This window comes from Sinohyriopsis cumingii, chromosome 6 (assembly GCF_028554795.1).
Source record: "Sinohyriopsis cumingii isolate HCF-2022 chromosome 6, ASM2855479v2, whole genome shotgun sequence".
Taxonomy (NCBI): domain Eukaryota; kingdom Metazoa; phylum Mollusca; class Bivalvia; order Unionida; family Unionidae; genus Sinohyriopsis; species Sinohyriopsis cumingii.
Genome location: NC_142966.1, coordinates 126735404 through 126759431, shown reverse-complemented (window position 1 = coordinate 126759431; position 24028 = coordinate 126735404). Strand labels below are relative to the sequence as shown.

General features: G+C 36.2%; 1 protein-coding gene across 1 annotated transcript; it reads right to left on the bottom strand.

Moving 5' to 3' along the window:
- Positions 1-23270: 23270 nt before the first annotated feature.
- Positions 23271-23606, bottom strand: LOC149797911 (protein CFDP2-like). The gene has a single exon (XM_089960815.1). It carries the CDS (start codon positions 23604-23606, stop codon positions 23271-23273), a length of 336 nt encoding a protein of 111 aa, XP_089816941.1.
- Positions 23607-24028: the final 422 nt, after the last annotated feature.

The following is a 24028-nucleotide window of genomic DNA, read 5'->3' as shown; positions in this document are numbered from 1 at the left end:
TTAATGAGACTGTGCCCATAATCGTCCAATCTAAAGTTGTCGCGAATATTGTCAGTGTTCACTTTGATTATTGTAGTAATGCTCACATATGAGAGATTTTATCTATTAAATTTCTAAATTTCGGGTATGTTAATTAGGAGCAGATTCGTCAACAAGTTTTAAGAAAACTAGAAAAGCACATTAATACTAGGTTGATAACCCAATCAGTTGCATAAAGAGCAGAAACAAAGTTTACTTCTAAATTTTGTCAGACGAATTCCAAACTGAACACAAATGTAGCAAATTAAAAAACGCATACTCTTTAATTACCAATGGTTTTTTTCCACGATGGCAAAAACTACGAGGTAACGCTGATCGAATGTTATGTCTCTCTCTCTCTCTCTCTCTCTCTCTCTCCTTTATATTATAAACACATTTTATTTCAAAGAAAGATTTAGTTTATATATAAAAATGAAAGAATCAAAAATCATGTAGTGCAATATATCTTTCGTAAACATGTCATAGATTTGTGCTGTTGGGATAGACTATATTACATGCTCTGCGTTGAATGATTATGTGGGATAATACAAATTTGATATGGCTTGTTTTTTATACCAATATTATGCGAAAATATCCCAAGCTAACTACATTGTGTTTCCTAGTCCATATTACAAGTCGAACATTCTTTTATTCTACAAAAACAGAACAGTTTAATTCTTAAGTTTTTATTTCTCTTGCTAAAATATAACAGTGAAGATCACCAACCATTCTGAATGACGGTTTTTAACAAGTGTATTGACGGAATTTAAAGTCACAATGTCACTTGCAGATAGATTTATGAAAACGTGACGAAGAAAGTAGCATGAAGAGCCAGTTCTAGAAAACGGCCTTGGCGCATTTAAAATTATCACAAAGATCTTCTTACTTTTAAATCGTTCGATTTTGTGGCACGTATTTCAGTCAACAATGTTTATTTTGAAACATCAGAGTGTGACATTTACCACCAGCTGCTAAGAGCTTCCATAATTGACGTCATTTAAGATTCTACTTAATTCGCTATTACATGAAGGAGGGGTGGGTGTAGGCTGGTAGACAGCAAGAGATGGAGGGGATGCGATATGGTTTGAAAAAAAATACACTTCTTCCGATTTTTAAGAAAAAAAAGAACATATTTTAGTCGTGCATTAAGGCCTTTACATTTTCTTTTTAAATTGTTAAACGCTAGAGACAAGTTGCACACAGTACTATTAGAACTCAAAAGTCCATCATTTTGGGTACTTAAGCTGTCCACATTACGAATTTCAGATCTGAAACAATAAGCCTGCAAAAAAGAAATTTGATTTTTTATCTGAAGGTGTATTTAGATAATATTGGTATCACAAGATGGGTAATTTAATTATGTTTCCAACGCTGCTACGATCAAATGTGATCCGATGTTTGATTTGGCATAATGGTCAAAACACCAACAATCGGAAATCCCAATCTGACAATTCGTAGGGGGGAGTTTACCCAAACTAGACAAACCTTAGGAAACGCTAAAACGCTTATTATTGGTGATAATGCCTTCAGTGGCATGTTAAATTTAAAACCATTTGCGTTTCTCCCTCCCTTTTTTTATCGTAACCGCATCATTTAATAAAAGACCCTGAAAATTCATTGATATGACATAACCACTCTGAATTTAATTATCTCAACCAGTTTTCGCGGGGGGGGGGGGGGGGCTTAAGAAAGAAAAAAACGGTTAGCATAAATTGATAGAGCGTATTCAGATTATAAACTGTATTAAAATAGTGCAAGATACTCCCTATGGTTAACAGGGCAAGTCAAAAATGGCAATATACGCGTTATCCATAGGAAAGTGTGAATAATTGTTATTGGTTACTATTGCCATATCACACGTTTTTATCTGAAGTATTTCATACGTTTATATCGTGTCAGAGTAAGCGTAATTTAATTATCTGTAAAAGTATACATACATATCTTCAATCGCATCATAAATTGGAATTTTATTTTGTTAAACACGTGTAAGTGACTTGACGGAAACAATAGCCCTAGAAATTCACTGTGTGGGTTAGATTCTACAGGCATTGCTTATATATAGGGATCAAAATATGCTGTTCTCCAAAACTTGTCTGCAGATAATTTCATTTATTATATCATATTAAACGGTTATAGATCATTAAATCAAGGTAGATGGTGCGGCAAGACTTTTTACTCAAATACGCTCAAATATACACATTAAATGTGTCTTTGGAGATATCTTTTCATACGTAGTATAGCTTTTAATTGCTAACTGATTAATGGAAACGTTTTCTGTTGTTGACGTATTTTGCATCTACTATATTAATGAGTACGAGCATGTGACGTAGCTAATAACCGATTCAAATGTACTGGACATACGTTCTGATCGTTTGTGGTAAAGTAAAGCTAAAATGGAAGGATACAAATTTTTCATTAAACTATTTATTTTTCCTTTTTCTGGCTTGATGGTACACAAAAATGTAATAAAGAATAAAATGGATAGTTTTATTAGTTTATAATAATAATTGAAGCTCTTGAAATGTTTAATTTAGTTGAACAATATTGACATCTTACGCACGTATTGAGTTCTTTTCCTTCGTTTGAACAAGTGAAGTTATAACACCATTAAAATGATATAAAGAAAATAATAGACCTGACGATATTTTTGGACATCTGTTAACTATAGATTTAATAGCATGTGTATATAGTTAATTGGACTAACGGGTAGTTGTCAGATTGAATACCTGAACTTTCCTAGAATGTTTATGTAACAATTAGTAAAGTATTCTCAATGAAATCTTCATTTCTGGTTGTGACTCTTTATACTTTATGCAAATAAAATATTTAATTATGGCTTATATTGAAAGAAGGAATAAGAAACGACAAATACAGCCAAAGATACAAAATCACATTACTATATTATACACCGTGGGCCGAGCATGCAATGGGCCTAGTACCTTAAAGGGCAGAGAATGTTAATGCGCCGATACATCTAAGGGCCAAGTATGGAATCCTTTGATGCAATTGGTTAAGAAGGAAGTTGATAAACATCCATACACACAGCAATATAAGTCTTCTGGTATATAATGACATCCATATCGATAAACACATATAAAAAAAATATATAAATTATCAATATGCACAAAAATACAAAAGGCTACTAAATTGTGGAATAAGTGGATTTCAACTACTGGTTTAAGCTATATCTATTTTGAGAACTACCAAATATATTTTTGGTGCTGTTTATTTACACAAAAAACTCAATACAAATAAACTTTTAATATTAAAATGATGTTCAGTATTTGAGTTTATTTTAGTATATGTGAGTGTATTTTAGTATATCTTAGTGTATTAGAGTAAACAGACAAGGGTGTTGCCACATATTACTGCTTCACTATTCAGACTGGTCATGAGTCGGAATACTTACCGGAACAAACTGGGTCAAGACGGAAGAAACGAAAATACCGGAACAAAAAAATAGATAGTACCGGAACAAAGTTGTAAAAAAAAACAAAACAAATTATACTTTTATAACTAGTGATGCTTTTGATTCCATTAATTTTGATTAATTTCATACGGTATATAATGTTTAATAAACCATTGTGTAGTACTAAATGTCGAAATTAATTGGTGAAAATAGAATATCAACAAAGCAGCATTATTAAAAATATGAATAATCAAATATTTAACGTAAAATAGTAAATACAACTCGCGCTCGCACAGAACTATCGTACTATACACTAAAGCATTTTGCTTGTCGAATATAGCATTGTGTAGGAAATTGTCTCTATTGTAATCACCGGAAAATATGACCAACATAATAATCTAGTTTCATAGATATGATGATTGACTCACGGTAGATCTTGACTGATAACTCAGCCCCACGCTTAAAATGATATTAACTGAAGATTACTGGGATGATATCGCCTATTTGTTAGATTTGAAAGCATTTTAATAAACTTGTGTCATCATATCCACATATCGTTGAGAGTTGATTTGTCGGACTAGTTGTAAAACAATACAATCTGACATGTGCAGCCTCCGTGATGCAAGTATTTGGGTCTTTTACATCGAGTATAATTTTAGATTGTAAATTGATTTATATATTATTTCATCTCGTAACATCTCTATTTTGTTCTCTCAATATGTCATTAAGAAAATTTTGACAGCATTAAAGATTTTATAATTTATTCAGACCGATGTAAATAATCATGTCATGCCGCATTAAATAACAAAATTATAACTTACGAATGAAGTGCAACCCCGTAATTCAGTCAACTAAGTCGCTCTTAATTCTATTAGTTTTCGTGTGTGCTCCATAAGTAATGATGTGATACATTCAACAAATTCCGTTAGCAACTACTCTAATAACATTCGCACGGGGTGCATAAATTGATTCAAACGTGAATAAAGAGAGGCAAGCCTGCTTTTTAAGCGGATCTAAAAAGAAAAGCATGCATTATATAACAATAAGACTCCAGTGAATATTGGTTATCAGCTGTGACACTGACTGAATTGAACTTGGACTGAAGACAAACCCAGAAGTTTCGGATTTCAGTATTAATTGGTAAGCATACGACAAGGACTTGTAAAGAAAATATTATACGTTAGTTATGTCTTTATAATTTTTTTTTACTAGTAAATACTAGGCCAATTACTGCATCATATCAAACGCAAAAATGAGAATAGCGTATCACATGAGGATAACCTACCTTAACCGTAGCATTCTGCAGGCTTCACTGTGAGTTTGATGAAACGTCGATCTGGTTTTAATGGAACCCAACGATGTTTGTCTAATATATTTCAATATTAAGTATTATTCAGATGATTAGTACACAGGAAATGTCCGCAGGTAACGGCGGCATTTGTGCTTTAAGATGTCATACTGTTCTCGCGCCATAAATGGGGATTTACTCACGGGTAAGTGCCGGATATTGTACTCTGAGGCTATTATAGCAGTATTGTATAAGCTAAACGGCATCAATTAGACAGGAGCCATAGATAGAACTTCCGTTACCTGCGATAGTCGGGTCTCTTTACAACTTACGTTTTTGCATATTAAATAAACTTTAAACCTTTTACATTTATTATATAGCGATATCTTAGTTGTAAAAAAAAGAGTTTTGTTTCAAGAAATTGTTATTGTTATTAATCAACTCATGTCACTATACTCACAGATAGAAAATGCCAAATGTTTTCCTTTGTTACACATTTTTTGCCACCAGCTGTTGCTAATTAGGAATAACCTATAATTCTATATCTTATTTGTCAAAGTCAATCAAGGGTAACATATTGGATTTGGCGAAGGGATAAGTCAAAACACACACACACACACACACACACACACACATATATATATATATATATATATATATAAAGATTCAATGAACAGCCCTGGAAAACCATTTCCCCCTGAAGGCATAAGTCAATGTCATCTCAATTATGCAGTATAGATTAGTCATGGGTTTGTTTCACTGCAACTCTACGCGTTTGTCTTGCATTAATGGCATTGTTATATAATTAGAAATGGGGCACTATTATAATCAGTGGTTTGTTATAATTTAGAAACTAAATTATGGTTTATTATCTTCGTACGGCTAAGAACACATTGCTCCGGGGTAAATTTGAGAATGCAAAACACCTTCTAGACTTCAATATATTCGGACTTTAGAGGTCAGATCCAATACATGTACATGCTTCCTTTCGCTCTTACGATTGAAACATTATTATTTGGCAATCCAGCGTTAACTGTTGAATATAACAAAACAAATATTTTAACTGTGCACAATTACAATAGGATGACTAAAAGATTAATTAATTGACTAAACTCACAACCGTCTGAATCACAATTAATTAGTTCGTATTCGTTGTAATACTTTGTTTGAAAGCATATGCGTATTTTCTGTACAGCCGTTTGTACTGGCATCGAGAATACTGATGTTATATTTTCTGTATAACCATTTGTATTGCAATCAAGATCACTGATATTATAATCATTGATATTATATGTTTTGTTACTGTTAGTAGGACAGTGCTATCATGCTAACGCTTTCTACTGAGTCCCCCAAAATCATATGTTTACAATTGCATTTGACAAAGCTTCTAAAATAAATATGGTTTTAAATGAAAATGACATGGCGAATACCAATATTTGTGTATTTGTCTCAAACTTCGTAAAGAAAGGGTGTATGTTTCTAAGACCGTTTTATAACCACACTCCATCTCTTAGTAAGTAATTGCAATATAGACCAAAATATTGCCAAATGTATTACTATAATGATGAGAACAATATCATGAACTATCATTATCTGTGGAAGAGTGAATTTTCATAACTCACAATAATATAAAAAATTTCTCTCATACAACTTTTGTATAAGCCATGACTTGATTACGTTTCGGTATGGATACGTCTGGAATGGAATACATTTAGCCACTACGTTTTGACTGTAAACCATAAAGACTAACATTTACTGGATTTGTACAGATCGTCTTCTTTTTTTTCTCAGCTCGGTAAGTACTGCTTATATTGTATTAGTATGGCGGGTATAATTCAAGGGAGCCTATGCAATAAACACTGGAGATATAAAAGTCAAAGGTTACCCAGATTAAAGGTCACCGGCCATACTCCAACATTTTCCTATTTATATCAGATTTGCATTACATGATTAAAAATAGTTATACTCGCACACAATTTTTAAAAAAATCAAGTTTAAAGAAGAAATAATAATTTAATTACTCGAAATAGAAGTATACAACGCTGTTACTTCCCCCTTAGTTACGATTTCCCACCTATAGAGGACGCAACCGGAAATGACGTACATTTATCCCTACAAGGCGAAGTACATGGACATAGAACACAATTAATTTTACTATATATTCTCTTCATTTGTTTCTCAGTACTGACCTTTCCACTGTGTGACAATCAATACAAATCATATGTTAATCTAAAATACCTTCAAAGATGACTTCACAGTGAAGTTCTCGTCAAAGGTTGACCTGCTCTTTTTTCAGATGCTGGACTGTCCACATAGCAGCATGTTAACAGAACACAGATTTCACTTCCGGATCATCACCAAGGCCTTATTACTCACTGTGCACTGTCGCCGAAATACACACAGACAGCAACACCCTGAGCTCATATTCTCAAGAATAAACAATTACCTTTAAATCCCTACCAAAATAGCATAAATAAACTCTTCTATCACCACCAAAATGAGAGAGGGAAAAATAACCAAAAAATAGACTTGAACTACATTCGTGAGAACTGAACTGGAAATATTAATTGTGACCTGATTCCTGACAGGGTTAGACAATTTTACCTTCATGGACAAAACTTCCATCCGTGATCAAATCAATGTCTCCTAAATACTGCTGCAACGTTTTAAGGAATTTCATCCATGAATATGACAGTTACAGGCTTTTAGCTGACATCACTGTAACACAACCACAAGCCAATTCCAAATGGCCGAATTTCAAAAATGCACAAAACTTAAAGTTTAATTGTGATTTTGCTAATCAAGATAAACACTTCAAATAAACTGTAATTAGTTTTTAGTTCCAACACCAATCTGGAAATTACTAGAAATTAAACTTGACTGTTTAACTTTCTTGAAAATTCAATTTTAAAAAATGATACATATTTTGATATGAAAATTTAAATTTAACTTACATTTTAATGAAAATTTAAAACCTGAAGTTGGCAAATTTTGTTCTATGGCAAAGTCTCTCCATTCCTTTGTCATAAACTTCATTGGATTTTCTTATCAGGTGTGAAGCAATTAAACCAGAGCTTGTCAATGAAAGGTAACACCTGAAATCTGGTAGCATCTAAATACGCAAGCGAGGTCTAACCAAGTACATGACATCATTTCCACCCATGAAGGGGAGGAGTCTTCAGATGTTAGGCTTCCAGTAGTATTGAATAGTTGGTGAAGTTCTCTTAAACCAAGCTCGCATGCCTTCTCCTAGTTATATAAGTGAGAGAGAGAGAGAGAGAGAGGATAATTCTTGTATTTTACATGTATTTATTGTAACTGAAACCATGAAAGGTCGAAGAGGCAGAAATAGATTTAGAATTTGAAAATCCGGCTGCGAGAGCCCACCAAAAAGAGAGGGAAAAATGTTCTAAAAATAAACTAGAACTACATTCGTGGGTACTGAACTGGAAGTATTAATTGTGACCCGATTCCACATGCTTCTTGTTGTCGAAAAATAAAACACTATAAAAAATGGATAGGGAATTTTTTAGATGAAACTAATGAAAACTAATTTACTGTTCAACTTTATATCGGTATGCGTGCACGACGCACTAGATTGTGTCGCTTTCAAAACTGTTCATTGTTTCAATTTATTTTGAAAATTCCCGCTAATACAGGTAAAAAGAATCAATTCTGGCTTCACTGTGTCGGCAACTTTATAAAAATAAAAAACAAAAGATGAAAGAAATCGGCACACTTAAAGAATCCAAAGGAACCAAACTTTACTTCCTTTTGTCGGCCAACTTCAGAAGAAAAAATCTGCACACTAAAAACTTCCCAAAGTCAATTTTCCGGGGTTGGTTTGCATTGTAATAAAATAACCTATGTATTTGATATCCTGTAGGTAAGTTTAAACAATGAGTTTATTGATCCATGCCAGTTGTGTTTATCATCCGGGCTTCTATTTGTTTGCCATATGTCATCATAATTGATGTTTGAAGGGCAAATATTATACACAATAATAACTTGCTTTAATACTTTCGTAACCCATGCTAGCAAAAAGATTATCATTTGCACTCACATTGAATGTATTTTAAAATAATGATTTTTTTTATATTTATTTGCGAGATACCGACTTATAGTTAACCTGGATACAATACAATCTGGGTCAGTTTGCAATAAGTAACTTATCATGCGTAAGTGGCAGGTGCCTTCAAGCAGTCGGGTGATGCTTTCGTCTCATTTGCGATTTTGTTATTTGACATAAGCGATGCACACTACATTAAGGATGCAAACGCAAGCCGGCATCCGCTACATATACGGATTTCTTGGATATATATTTTTTAAAATAATTTTCGCATGATGAAAAAACAAGGAATATATGATAACAATGCAAGGTTAATTTCTTTCATTTTTATTTTCAAACAAGTGGATGTTTATCAATTTATTTTGTACCGTGAGTGTGTGGGGGTGGGTGGGAGGGTGTTGCACAAATTAAACACAAACTTATTTCCTTTCTAATTTGTACGGAATAATGAAGCAAATATGATTGACGATATTGACCAGTAATTACAAGCTTTCAATTGACGCGCGCAAACACTAAGACAACTTGAAAAATAAAAATAACTGGTAAGAGCTTCATATTGTAGCAACTAAATACTGACAAAATGCTCAACATTATTCTCTCTCTCTCTCTCTCTCTCTCATGTGTAATCTAGTCTGTATTGTATGCAGCTGTGTTACAACGTGAAGCCTAAAATTAAGTATATTTGTTGTAATATCTCATGTACACTACCATTAGCAAAATGTATACGTATTATGTAGAATATTATCCGTTACGTATTTTTGTTTTATAAATGATTATTCATAATTTGACCGGAAGACTTAAATTGAGAATGTCGTTGTGCAGATGCATATATTTGTTAGCATAAAAAAGGTATATAAATATTTTAATTAGAACAAGCAAGATATGTCAGTTTGTGTTTTCTCTCATAATTATGTACGTTACGAAGAATGATTATTTTCTTTCAAAGAATATCAAAATAGTTTGTTTAAATTTAGTTTTTTTTCTTCCCCTTAAACCTATTTTACATAGCATATACTTTTTTGTTGAAGCAAAAGAACGTACAAACTATTAAGTTTGGCCGAATTGTATTTCGAGTTGGGCCGAATTGTCTTTGGGCCAAATTCACTATAATCCGGCATAAATGATACAACTTTCCCATCCCTCCCCTATTCGATCCCACAGATTAAATACACTTTTTTCTGGTAAACATGGTTTTTCGGAAAAAGAAAGAACGCTTTTTCCCATCATCACTCTTTTGGTTACATCCGTATGCAACACAGTGCGCCATATTTGCTGTACAAAAAGCACGATCGTACGCTCTATCGCATAGACATTTACGTGGGGAAATTAAGCACTTGAATGGCTAGGTTGTATAGAAGGGATAAATGTACGTCATATCCGGTTTTGACACGCGGAAACTACCGATTGTTTACGGAAATTGCCGAATAATTTTTTCATTTTATAAAGCGGAGATTTAAGTCTAATTAAACATTTTTATGGTGTGCATGCATAACCAATGCGTTTTGTTTATACCTATAATAATATCACACGTTTGTACAATATAGGTGGCAGGTGACCTTTAAACAAGAATTGGCAACCAAGGCAGCTTGTAAGTGCGCACTCTAAGGGTTAAGGTATACGTTTTGTTACAGCCGTTTGGTTTTTTGTGCCTTTTGGGTACTATTTCATTTTCATTTTCATCATTTCCATTTTTCTTTTTTCATTTTGCAAATTTAGATTTTGTCAGTTGCAGAATATTTAGTCCGTACCTGATCTTTTGATTTGCCACTTTTACAAATTTTCAAATTTCAATATTGAATTTTTTAGTGACAATTTTCATGTTCTTTTTTCATTTTTGTTATTTTGTAATTTATGTAGCTTGGTTAGTTGTACAAATCTGCACCTGACCTTTTGATTTTGCCATTTCAACAAAGTTTAGTGGTGAGAGATCCACTGAGTTAAGTTCACTTTAACTTATCAGTGAGCTCTATTCGCATACATTCAGTACATAGGATTATCCCCAAATCAAGTAGTATGGATAACACAACAAAACAAATCATGTACAAAGGAACAGAATCAGAGGAATATTTTGCAGCAAAGGTAGAGAAAGGGAAGGGGAGAGAATATTTAATTGCAGACCACCCAAAAGGTTGTCAACTTCTGGTCTTCGGGACAGTGAATGACTGTCCCCGACAGTCAGACAATCTAACTGCCCTAAAACTGAAGGAAATAGCAACAAACAAGATTGAAGGGATACAAAATGGTGGGAAAAACAAGTTTGTGATCTACCCAAAAGATTTTTACTCTCCCGTGGTACTCTTGACGAGTTATAAGGCAAAGGACTAAAAGCTACGGGAACAAACGCGCTTTCAAAAATGCGAGAGGTTGAACCAGAAACCCGTGAAATAGTCATCTCAGAGCTCCCTCTAGAAGTTGACAATGAAATTTTAGTAAAGAAACTTCAACACAAATTCAACGTACCAGTTAAAGCCGAAAAAATGACCGTGGTATGGGGCTATCAAACCGTCAAAACAGGCATGATAATACTCACGATAGCCAAAGAAGATTCGGTGCAGATACCCACATTCTTCTATGTGCTAGGTTTCTTACTGAGCTAGAAAGGGTATGCCCTAGATGTAAAAAAAAAAGACAGCCCATGCACCAAGGGACTGTAAGGAACCTTACGTACCTGCAGCAGCAGCAGCACTAGCAGTAGGACCCACACAAATGGAAATTGCCTCGGCACTTACTGAACATGATACCACAAGTGAGGCTATAAAAGTTCAAGAACCCAAATTGAGGCAAAGAATGACCAGAAGACCATTGACCAAAACTATGTCCATGATGGGACCTACCAAATAACCACAACTACAAATTTTGACACAGCAGACGCAATCAGCGTCCAACCCCAAAGTGACACAACTGGAGCTCTGGGGATGAAAGACCTCGAATGGGAAGACTTTGCCACCCCCAGAAAAACTTTAAAGTCTGTGTCCTTTGAAAAAGAAGAGGACATTTTAAAAACAAACCCCTACTACCTCCTCCATGTGGAGAAGGATGAGGAAACTCAAGGACACCAAAAAAGAAGATGGGCCGGTCGATTGATAGGGCTGAAACCCCTCACATCGACACCGGCTCAAAAGAAGAGAATACTGACAAATTCATCCCAGAGCCCCGCTCTAGAAGAGGAAATGAGTGGCGATGAGTTTGTCATAAACAAAACCCAACAAACCATCATTCCGCCGGTTAGGACAATGATCATGACTAGACAAAACAAACAAATAAACAAATAAATGACACGGACAAAGACAATAACAAGAACAATGAGTTGGTAAGAGAGGATTTGGAATTCAGCACGGACGAAACAGACAGAGAAAATGAAAATGATTCCAACTCAATAATCGAAGAAACAACAGACGGATATTCAAAGATCTAAAGAAGCTCTGGAAATAGTCCAGAGCTTTCCAAAAATATAAGAATAATTTGACTCTAGACAACCTATATATATATATATATATATATATATATATATATATATATATATATATATATATATATATATATATATATATACAGTAATACCTCGAACATTCGCGAGGTTAGGTCCCAGAACCATTCGCGGATCAGGAGGAATCGCGAATGTTTGGTACGAGTCACTAAAAATGCTAATAAATGCTTATTTCTAGGGTTTAAACCCTAAATATGATCCAAATCATGCTCCCAAAGCACTTTAATTTCATTTAAAAGTTAGCTTAATACATTACCCTTAAAAAGAGAAATAAATGGTTGACGTGAAAATAGAGTACAGTATCGCCTAATGGGTATTTGCCACACTAGCGCATTTACAGTACGGTACATGTATACTAATATTACCCCTATACTAATTCATTGGCTGCCGTTTTCTTTTGCACTCACAGTAATGTAAAACCAAGTAACGAATGGGACTGTAAACTGAATGACCGACGTTTTCTTTGTCATTGTCAGGAAGGTAAACTAGGTAAACTTCATATGTCACAGAAGTCATATAATGAAGGTACAATTCAATAAAATAAAGAAAACATGTACGTAGAGGGTACCAATGAAAATTTCGCGAATCCGTGAATTCGCGAATCCAGAAACGCGAATGCACGAGATATTACTGTATATATATATATATATATATATATATATATATATATATATATATATATATATATATATATATATATATATATATATATGTTCTAACACAATTTTGAATAGGAAAGTTTTTATTAAGTGATGCGGCACCTGGTAAAGTTTAGCAAAAATGGAGGGAATAAACTTCCAAAATGCGACAATCAATAGCAAAGGGATAGACAAAGAAAAAGTAGACAAACTAACCAAGAAACGAACTTTGACGTGATTTTGCTACAGGAAACTCATAATAGGATTACACCGGAATTAAAATACCCTTTGGAAGACAAACTAAATTCAGTAGTCATTTGTAGTGATTACATTAATGAAGACACCAGAGGAGGGGTGGCCATAATAATAAAAAATAAAGAGGGCTTAAGTTGCGAATTAATGGATGTAGGATAATTATTTAAGGGACGCTTATTACATATTAAGATACATCATTGGCATATAATCAACGTATACTTTCCAGCTAACGGAAGTATAAAAAACAAGCTTTTATTGAAAACCTATTCAACTATTTGTTACATTTTTCAATGGAAAATTTGATTTTATGGGGATTTTATCTGGGTAGGTGACGAAATTGATAGGACAACTGACTTAACAGTGAATGATAGACTTTTTAAATCTGAAATGTTAAACCTATTTAACAAACACAATTTATATGAGATATATATAGGAAATTAAATCTAGTTCGACGCGAACACGAATATGAATAAACACAGGGACAGGGAAGCAGGATAGATAGATTTTACGGAACAAATTTCAATCCACTGATATATGAAAACGCTTTAATAGCTGATTTTAAATTATCTGATCACAAAATGGTTTATATTGAATTAAAAATTAGGAATAGGTGTAAGTTGGGTCCGGGACAGTGGAAATTAAACAACAGCATTTTAAACGATGCAGAATTTGTGGATATAATAAATAGAAAATGTAATTGAAGTTTTTGAAAATGATAGAACTTTGACATAATAAAACAATGGGAAATTTTAAAAGACACAGTAAAAAAAGAAAGCAATCCAGTATTCTAATACAAGGGCAGAAAAACTAAAGCAAATATAAAAAACAACTAAAAATAACCATCGGTATAAAAAGAAATGAGGAAGATAGGAAAATAATTGCACAAAAAATAAAAAGACATCGAAGAAGAAGAAACTCAAGGGAAAATAACCAAGGCGGGGAAATTTACCGAAATATATTTTTTAAAAAGCCCATAGTTTATACAAACGGGAAGAATTAAGGAATAGACGGGAAAATATTTGAAAACATTAGAGTTGGAAATGTGACATATACAGGAAAATCCGATATCCCAAACAGTATCTACTTATTTCATACAACACAAAACACTGATCCTGGCAACTACCTAAATGAAGTCGAATGTGAGATGATATCAACAGAACACAAAAGCATGTGTGATGATGTCATCTCCGATGAAGAAATATTAAAAAATATTGCTGTACTTACAAAGAAGAAATCACCAGAGAAGGATGTACTCAAGCGAAATTTTATCAAAAATAATACGGTGAGCTAACGCCGATCCTAAATGCTTTAAGCAAAAGGAAACAGATGTCCAAATCAATGTGGGAGGGAATCATAAAAATTATTTATAAAGGGAAAAGTAATAGAGAGGATATTAAAAACTGGAGGCCATTTCGTTTTTAAACACAGATTACAAAATTAAGCAGAATATTAACCAATAGAGTAAACACTGGATTAGGAAAAATCATAAATGTAAATCAAACTTGCGGGGAAAAGGGAGAGACATACAAAAGTAACATTTTAAATATAAAAACAATAATTGATCATATAAACGAAACAGAATCGAAAGGTGTCATGGTACTTTTCGATCAAGAAAAAGCTTTTGACCGATTAGAACACAACTATATACAAAAAGTATCTGAAAAAGTTGGCTTCGGGACAAATTTCTCTAAGTGGACTGAAATCCACTACACGGGAATAACCTCACGTGTACAGGTAAATGGGAAATGCATCAAAGAATTTTATATACAAAGATCAGTGAGGCAAGGATGCACACTGTCAACGCTATTATGCGTATAAGAAATTGAAATTCTAAGCCATGAAATCCGAAATAACACGCAAAAACAAGGTATTCAAATTCATAATCTCAAAGAAGATTTTAAGATGCTCCAACATGCTGATGATTGCACCAACTTCATAAGAGATGCTAAATTTTACGCTTATTTACAGGAAGAATTTGAAAATTTCGGTAAAGCATCTGGTTCCAAAATAAATCACGACAAAACCAAAATGCTTAAAATAGGTAACTGGCGCGGAAACCACACAGGGTTATCTCCGCACCTTCTGAGAGATCAAGTGAAAGCTCTAGGAGTTTTCTTTGGTAAAAATAATGAACTAGAGAACCATAAACACTTAGTAAAAAAGATTAAATACAATGCAAATATCTGGGCTCTAACATCACCATGCATTACAGAGCGTGCACACGTAGCAAAAGCATATCTTTACTCAAATATAAACTACACCATTAAATCATTTGACATGGAAAATAAAAATCTGAATAGAATCGATAAAGACATAATAGACTAAATATGGAGTTATAAAATGTACTACATTATTAAAGAAACGTTATATAGAGCAAATAATAGAGGGGGACTGAGGAACCCCAGCCCTCTGTTATTAAAGATTTTAAATATAATTGATAGATTTAAAAAAGTACAAACTGAACCCAAAGCAGCTTGAGAGGCATTGTATATCTACTGGTTTGATTTCACAGTGAGAAACAGACCGGAGATATATAGGAATAACACCCTTACAAAAAAAAAACCTAGAAGTTCCAAGACGATTTAGATATATAAAAGAAATATTATAAAAGTATAAGCTTGCTTACCGTCATGCACGGTTTGGAGCCCCAGTTTCATCTCTCTCTCCTCACGGATAAAAAAACTGTTTTAATAAAAAATTTTAGTATAAAAATCCAAAGCCACACTTTCTAGTATTGGATTTTGAAAAATAGCTTAAATCTTAAGTTTTAATACCTATATAAATAAATGGCCTCGGAATTGCGTTTTCAAAGTTTATGAACTTTATTTTAAAACATTCTAGAATTCTTTTAGCAAATGACATTAAGTTTTCAAGACTGACCGGATGCTTCTACTTTAAGCAACGTTTGGGTTTTGTAGCAATCGGTCAATTCTTTTTAATTTACAATTCAATTAAATTACAACATTAAATGTAAAGTGTTACGGGAGAGTGGTTGAAATGGAACGAGGGTGAGGTGTGAGGAGAGGCTTCGATTTGCTACTCACTAGGGGTGTGCCACCGCCAGAGCGCGGGCTGGAGCCCTCACCTCATCCCTCAACTCAGACATACGGCTCCAACTACCCTTGAACATTACTAAACTTCTATTTAAAAAATTAAGAATCTCAATATTCACATTTTCTCTCTCTCTCTCTCGAACCATCACTCTTAAAATATAAATGGTAACTCAATAGCATAGGACTAACAACATACAAAATATAAACTAGGGAAACAGGGGACCATCATGTGGATGAAGTACGATGCATAGACGTCGCAGGACTATGTCACAAGGCACTACACGAAGTGGACAGGCCTGCGAAAGAGCATCAGAAAAAACCCACATGAAGTAAATAATACCATACAACAAAAACACGGGGACTAATAAAACGCCACACAATAGCCACTCACATAAAACACCAGGTTTAATTTTAATTTCAACTTGTAGTACACCGTTCATCTCGCCGAAATTCTAAATTGCAAATAATTTCAAAAATAATTAAATTTATACCAGGACAAATAAATGAATTGAAAAGTCCATAAAAACTATATATTAACACAACTGGGAAAAAATTGACAAATAGTTTTGCTGTCCCTACATACAGACTATACAGCATACATACACAATAGCATTGATACACATAGCATACACTGGACATAGGACATCATTGGCAAAGATCACTAAAAATCAAGGATAGGAAATCTGAAAATAGGGATGAGACCCATGTTTCAGCCTGCTATTCTTTAGAAAACACTAGGACTCCATAGATATAAACTAAAATTTTGACCAAAATTCTTTTTAAAAAATTTAAACAAGCACACACATCTTGGGGGATACAAGAATACATGAAAACACTTATTTCTGGTTAAGTGGTGGTGGTGGTGGGGGGCATCTGTCTGGTGTCCCCCCCCAAAAAAAAAATGTTTAAACAAGATACAACAATTTTATTTTTTGAGGAAGGTGCTCTCACCTGTTTGATCTTCTCAGACCAGTTAGAGAGGCCCTCCTGCCCTACTTGTAAATGTTTGCTATATTGTATATTTGGTTGTGTGCTATATAGTTTTTTCGTATTTGTTTCTTTTTAAAGTTTTTTTCTTTTTCTTTTTAAAGATTTTTATTTTTATAATTTGTTTCTCCTCAATCTAAACACACATTTTTTGCTAGAAGAAGAAAAATTCTTCTGCCATCCTTGCGTTTTCTTCTTCTTTCTGCCTTCTTTTCTCTTTCCTCCTAATTATGTCCTTTTCTCTTTCTTGGTCTGAAGTTTCTGTAATTGCCGTTGTTGATAATTCGGGTATCTGCTCTTTCCTATTTTGTTTGCCTTGTGCCATTCTCTATCATAATTCTCTTTCCGCATCTTGATCCTGTGCACTAGTATGTTGCTTTTGTTTTACTATATCTCTATTCTCTGTCATTTGTCCTGCTGATTTTATTTATGCTGTTGGTTCAAAGTTAGATTTCCCTGCTGTTTCAGTCTCTATTGAAAAACGGCGTTAAACCCAATCCATTGTTGGGGGTTTGGTTCTTTTTTTGTGCTGTTCTTGTTATCTTTGTTGTTGCTGTTGTACCTTCTGCCTTTGATTTGAAGTTTTTTCTTGCTGATGTTGGATTTGTACTGTCTGTTCAGTGTGGATTTGTTTCTCTTTTCGTTGGTGGCTTTGTTGTTGTTGTTGTTATTGTTTTGGGTTGTGCATTTCCTCTGTTTGTTCGTCTATGGATATTTGTTGTTGTTGTCGTCGTCTTTGTATTCCCTGTTCATTTATCCTTGTTTTGTATGAACAGTTTGAAACGATAACGTGAAAAATGTTACATCTTGGCCTTTGATACAGACAGCCTTTAAATAATTTAATATGGAATAACTCGACATAATTTTCTAGGAGATGTAACACTGGACAACAAATTTTTACAAAAGTCATGTTACTGAAATAAAATTAGTCAATTCTTATCAATTTTTATGTGCTGAACACGAATATGACAGTCAAATTGCAAAATTGGCTCTAGTTTTTTTGTAATCTGCAAGAAATTAATGTTTACATAACGAAATGCATTCCAATAGTAAAAGGTCAACTGTAATAGCCTACCTATAAAAAATCAAGTCATTGACTACATCTTAGATTTCTTCGCCTGTCTCTTGTACAGCTGTTCGGGAGCATCTCTGAGGAGTGTCCAGCAGTAGTCAGCCAGCATTGTAGTGGACCATTTTCCCTGGTATCTTTGTTCCATTGTTGCGATATCTTGATGAAAACGTTCGCCGTGTTCATCACTAACAATACCACAGTTGCTAGGAAAGAAATCCAAATGGGAATGAAGGAAGTGAATCTTTAGAGACATATTGCAGCCAAGTTTCTTATACTTCATCAACATGTCTTCTACTAGTTCCTTATAGTTTTCTGCCCTAACATTTCCGAGGAAGTTTGTAGAAACTAGGCGAAAAGCATTCCATGCTTGTTTCGCGTCACCTTCCAGCAAGTTGTTGAACCGGTCATCTTTGAAAAGCTCTCGAATCTGAGGACCCACAAAAACTCCCTCTTTAATCTTTGCTTCGCTGAGTCGAGGGAATTTTTCATGCAGGTATCGGAATGCTGGCAAAGTCCGGTCAATGGCTTTCACGAAGTTCTTCATCAAACCTAGTTTGATGTGAAGGGGTGGTAGCAAGATTTTCTGAGCCTCAACCAGAGCTGGGTGTTGGATATTCTTCTCTCCAATGGCTACATTCTGCCTGTGAGTCCATTCCTTCCTCATGTAGTGCATTTCCCTTGCTCGGCTATCCCACTCGCATAAGAAACACATGTATTTTGTATATCCTTGGTGCAGTCCCATTAAAAGGGCAACTACCTTCAAATCACCACAGAGGTGCCAGCTGTACTTGTTATACTCAATGGAATTCAGTAGCTGCCTTAAGTTATCGTATGTCTCTTTCATGTGGACAGCATACGCTACTGGAATAGATGGAAGAATGTTTCCATTGTGCAAAAGCACAGCCTTCAGACTCAGTTTCGAAGAGTCCACAAATAGTCTCCATTCTTGTGGGTCATGAGTGATTTTTAAAGCATTCATGAGGTCCTCAATATCGGAACAGAATATCAGATTACTTTCCTTTCTGAAGAAAGGCTCCAATTGCTGGTGGCGCTTTCGATATGCAGTAATTGTGACATCTTCTTCTAGAAGATTACATTGTTGGAGTCTTGATCCTAGCAATTCTGCCTTGTTCTTTGATAAGTCCAAATCACGAATCAGGTCATTTAGTTCTTCCTGTGTTATTCTGTGTGGGGTTGATGATGCACCACAGTGAAAATCTGGATCACTGCATGCTGATGGACCAGGAGAAGAACAGGTCGACTCACCTTTGTCTTCGTCAGATGAATCAAGAGAATATTCTGCTGGAGGTTCTGGAATAGGAAGTCCCTCACCATGTGGAACTGGTCTCAATGCAGACGGAATGTTTGGGTAGACTATTCTCGACTTCTTTCGCTTCGTTATTCCGCCGGAAAGAGGAGGAACCAAGCAGAAGTAACAGTCATTTAGGTGGTTGCTTGGCTCTCTCCACACCATTGGGACTGCAAACGGCATTGATGACCTTTTGCAATTCAACCACTGTGAAAGCTGTGTTGTACATGTAGCACAGCATATATGCGGAGCCCAATGCTTGTCTTGGTCACCAACCTTGCATCCGAAGTAAAGATGATATGCCTTCTTCACTTGAGAATTGATACTTTTCTTCTGGTTGGCAAATGTCACTTCCCCACAAATATAGCAAAAATTGTCCGCGGTATTAACACACTTTCGAGGCATTACTGTTCTTTATTGTACGTAAATGGATAAAATAATAAGTTTTATGTAACAGTAGCTTGAACTGTCTCGCACAACGTCTAAAATATTTTAAATGCTGAACCTATCTGATTGGGCTTTATATAGTACACTGCTTACGTCAGCTTCAGCAGCCGCCTGGCATTAGTATAATAGGCCTACACATGTATAGTACACTGCTGACGTCAACTTACTTCAGCAGCCGCATGGCATTAGTATTGCATTGCATCAGAAAATGATGCAATCAACTGTGGATGATGTGAGCATGATGGTATTATGCAATGTTACATCATTATTCCGGATGTTGCTGCAGTCCTACTGGAGAAATTTACACAGTGAAACATAGAAAATGAGGTATATGAATATCTTCAAAACGAGAGCCAATACAAATTTTTCACGGTTATATTCGTGTTCGGCACACCAAAATACTACAGATTAGGGCCTTTTCAAGTCAGTAATGATTTCACTGTTGACCAGTGTAATTTGCAAATCAGATCCGATTGTAAGGGATGAAAAAAGATGTCAAAATGGAGAGAGAGAAAGTTTGGAAATATCACTGGTGAACTAGATCTTTCTGATATCTCTTTTATCAGGCTAATACGGGAATGTTTGCAAGGGACAGACGATTGTCAGCATGCTCGCTTTGTTACGATAATTAGCTATCCCCCGTGGATCAAAAGCACGTGCGGAAATTATGATACTGACAACATCATGTATACGCGACTCCGTAGCCGTGCTAATTATAATTGCTCATCATGAAAAATTATACCGAAAATACCGAGAACAGCGAAATCACCATACATTAAATTGGATTTTGGAGGGGTTTTGTATATATTTCCAGTTCACTTGTCGACAAGTGATCAATCAGCTTAATATCAAAATTGTATTTTATACGGCTTCCGTGTAAGCAGATGTTAGTTAGTTAGTTTTGCCCGTCACTCCTGTCGGTGTATAGGCCGCCCACAAAAGATCGCCAGAGGCTTCTGTCCTGTGCCATCCCTTCAAGCTGACTCCAGGTGTAACCCATCTTAGTGATGTCCGCCTCAAGGTAACGTCGCCAGGTGTTTCTTGGTCGCCCCCTTCTCTGCTTGCCTTGAGGGTTCCATTTCAATGCCTGTCTGGTAATGTTGGTTGGCGGCTTACGTAGGGTGTGTCCTATCCAACCCCATCTTCTCCTATTGATCTCGTCCTCTACTGGAAGCTGGGAGGTTCTCTGCCACATGATGGAGGTTGCTGATGGTGTCTGGCCAGTGGATCTGTAGAATTCTGCTAACTATGGGACAAGAGTGCTAGGTCATCGGCAAAGTCCAGGTTCTCAAGTTGACTCCACAATGTTCACTGGATCCCATTTTTCCGCCCATTGGAGGACGTCTTCATAATCCAGACGATGGCGAGAATGAAGAGAAACGGCGACAGCAAGCAGCCTTGCCTCACGCCAGTCTGCACTAGGAAGCTGTCTGTGTGCTGTCCTGCATGAATGACTCTGCAGGACATTCCGTTGTAAGTGTTCTTGATAAGGTTCACCAGCTTGGTTGGGATGCCATAGTGGCGAAGAAGTTTCCAGAGTGTCTCTCGATCCACACTGTCGAATGCCTTCTCATAATCTACAAAGTTGATGTAGAGTGAAGAATTCCACTCCAATGATTGCTCGACTATGATGCTAAGAGTAGCTACTTAGTACGTTCACGATCTGTTCTGCCGGAAGCCCGCTTGCTCATCTCGTAACTGTGGGTCAACGGCCTCCTTCATCCTCTCCAAGAAGACCCGGTTGAAGACTTTCCCTGGTACTGATAAGAGTGTGATTCCTCTGTAGTTGGAGCAGTTGCTGAGGTCGCCTTTCTTTGGGATCTTGATGAGGTGTCCCTCCTTCAAGTCAGTCGGTAGTTCTTCTTCCTCCCAGATCTCCTCAAACAGGTTTTATAGCATTTCCACTGAAGCATCTAAGTCTGCTCTGAGGGCTTCTGCAGTGATGCCATCAGGTCCAGCTGCCTTGCCGTTCTTCAGCTGGGTGATGACTTTCCTGATCTCGTCTCTGGTGGGATTGTCACATCTTATGGGGAGATCTGCGTTAGCTGGGTGGATTTCTGGGAGATTTAGTGGGGCTGGCCTGTTCAACAGTTCTTCAAAATGTTCTGCCCATCTCTTAATTTGGTGTTCTGTACTTGCTATGGTCTTTCTCTGCTTGTCCTTTACGGGTCTCTCTGTTTTGCTGTGGGGCCCCGAGTGGCCGAGTGGTCTAAAGCGCTCCCCGTCACGGATCACTGCCATCTCACCTCTGTCTGCGTGGGTTCGAGTCTCTGGTTCGGCCAATGTGGATATGTGAGAAAGCTTGCCGGTAGCTTCTCGTGGGTCGGTGGTTCTTTCAGGGGTTTTCCCGGGTTCTTCCTCCACACAGTTTGGTGATGTCATACCACTTGCTTCTTCATGTTTCCACTCCTTGTCGCTTCTTCTGCCTCTGATGCCATTCCTTCAACATAGTTTCTCTTGTCTATCTTGATGCTTCTTTTCACTTCTCTGTGGGCGTCAGTGTACTCTTTTTGTACATTTACTTTTTTAGTTCTAGTCCTACTGCTATTTACTGCTGCTTTTTCTGTTTACGTTCCTGGATTTTGCGCAATGTTTCGGCTGAAATCCATTCTCTCTGCTGGTGCTTCATGGGACCTAGTACTTCTTGCGATGTTGATTTTATTGCCTCTTTAACTTTCTGCCATCTGTTGTTTGCACTGTATTCCTCATCTTTAAGAAGCTCTTGTAGCACTTGGTGCTTGTTCTTAAGCATCAGTCTGTATTCTTCTTTAGTTTTTGCATCTTTCAACAGGCTGATGTTATACTTTGTTTTCTTCTCTTTAGTGCCCATCCAGTTCTTTTTGAGCTTAAGTTTCAGCCTTGCGACCACTAAGTGTTGGTCAGATGCCACATCTGCTTCCCTCTTCACCCTCACATCTTGCAGGGATCTTCTAAGCTTCTTGACTATGCAGATGTGGGAAATCTGATTTTCTGTCACATGGTCTGGTGATATCCATGTGTTCATGTGGATTATCTTGTGGGGAAAGATGGTACCCCCAATGACCAGGTTGTTCAATGCACAAAGGTCTGCAAATCTCTCTCCATTTCCATTGATCTCGCCCAGGCCGTGGATCCCCATGGTTTGTTCATACCCTGTGTTATCTGACCCAACCTTTACATTGAAGTCACACATGATGATGTTGATGTCTTTGTCTGGGAAGTTCTCTACTATATTCTGTAGTCTGTTGTAAAACTGGTCCTAATCTTTTTCTTCACCGTCATTTGTTTGGGCGTAGCACTGTATGACGCTCATCTTTATTTTCTCCTTCTTGGTCCTAAACGTTGCCGTGAGGATTCTGGGCCCATGTGGTTCCCATCCTATCAGTGAATTATATGCTTGTTTTGACAGCAAGATCTCCACCCCCTGTGTATGAGGTGCATTATTTTCCTCATGTCCCGAATACAGTAGCATATCTCCTGACATCAGTTTTCTTTGTCCAGATTGAGTCCATCTTGTCTCACTAATGCCCAGTAGGGATAGGTTGTTGTTCCTCATCTCTGCTGATACCTGTGCCGTTTTCCCTGCCTCATACATTGTCCTCACTTTCCATTTAGCGATGTTAATTCTCCTGTTGATAGAAGAGTTGACTGCTTTATGGCTTCCGCGGGCTCGCGGCTTTCACCACATAGCATCATAAATCTTCCAGAAGAAGACCCTTCCTTCCTCAGGCTTTCCAGTTTCTGGTTTTTCTTCTGTTGGCGTTTTTGTAGCAAGTTGGGTTTTACAGGGTTGGGTTGCTAGCCCCACGCCCAACCCTCCTCCTTTTATACCCGGGCTTGGGACCGGCAATGGCGGAGTTGTGTAAAACAGATGCAAGAGCACGTAATGCAAGAAATGCGTCGGCCAGTGATCATTTATGACAATTATTATCCCCGCAAAGATCATAGCACTGAATACAATGAAAGCTATTATAGTGACTGGGTAATCGCTGCTGAGAATCAAGGGTTGTCAAAAGT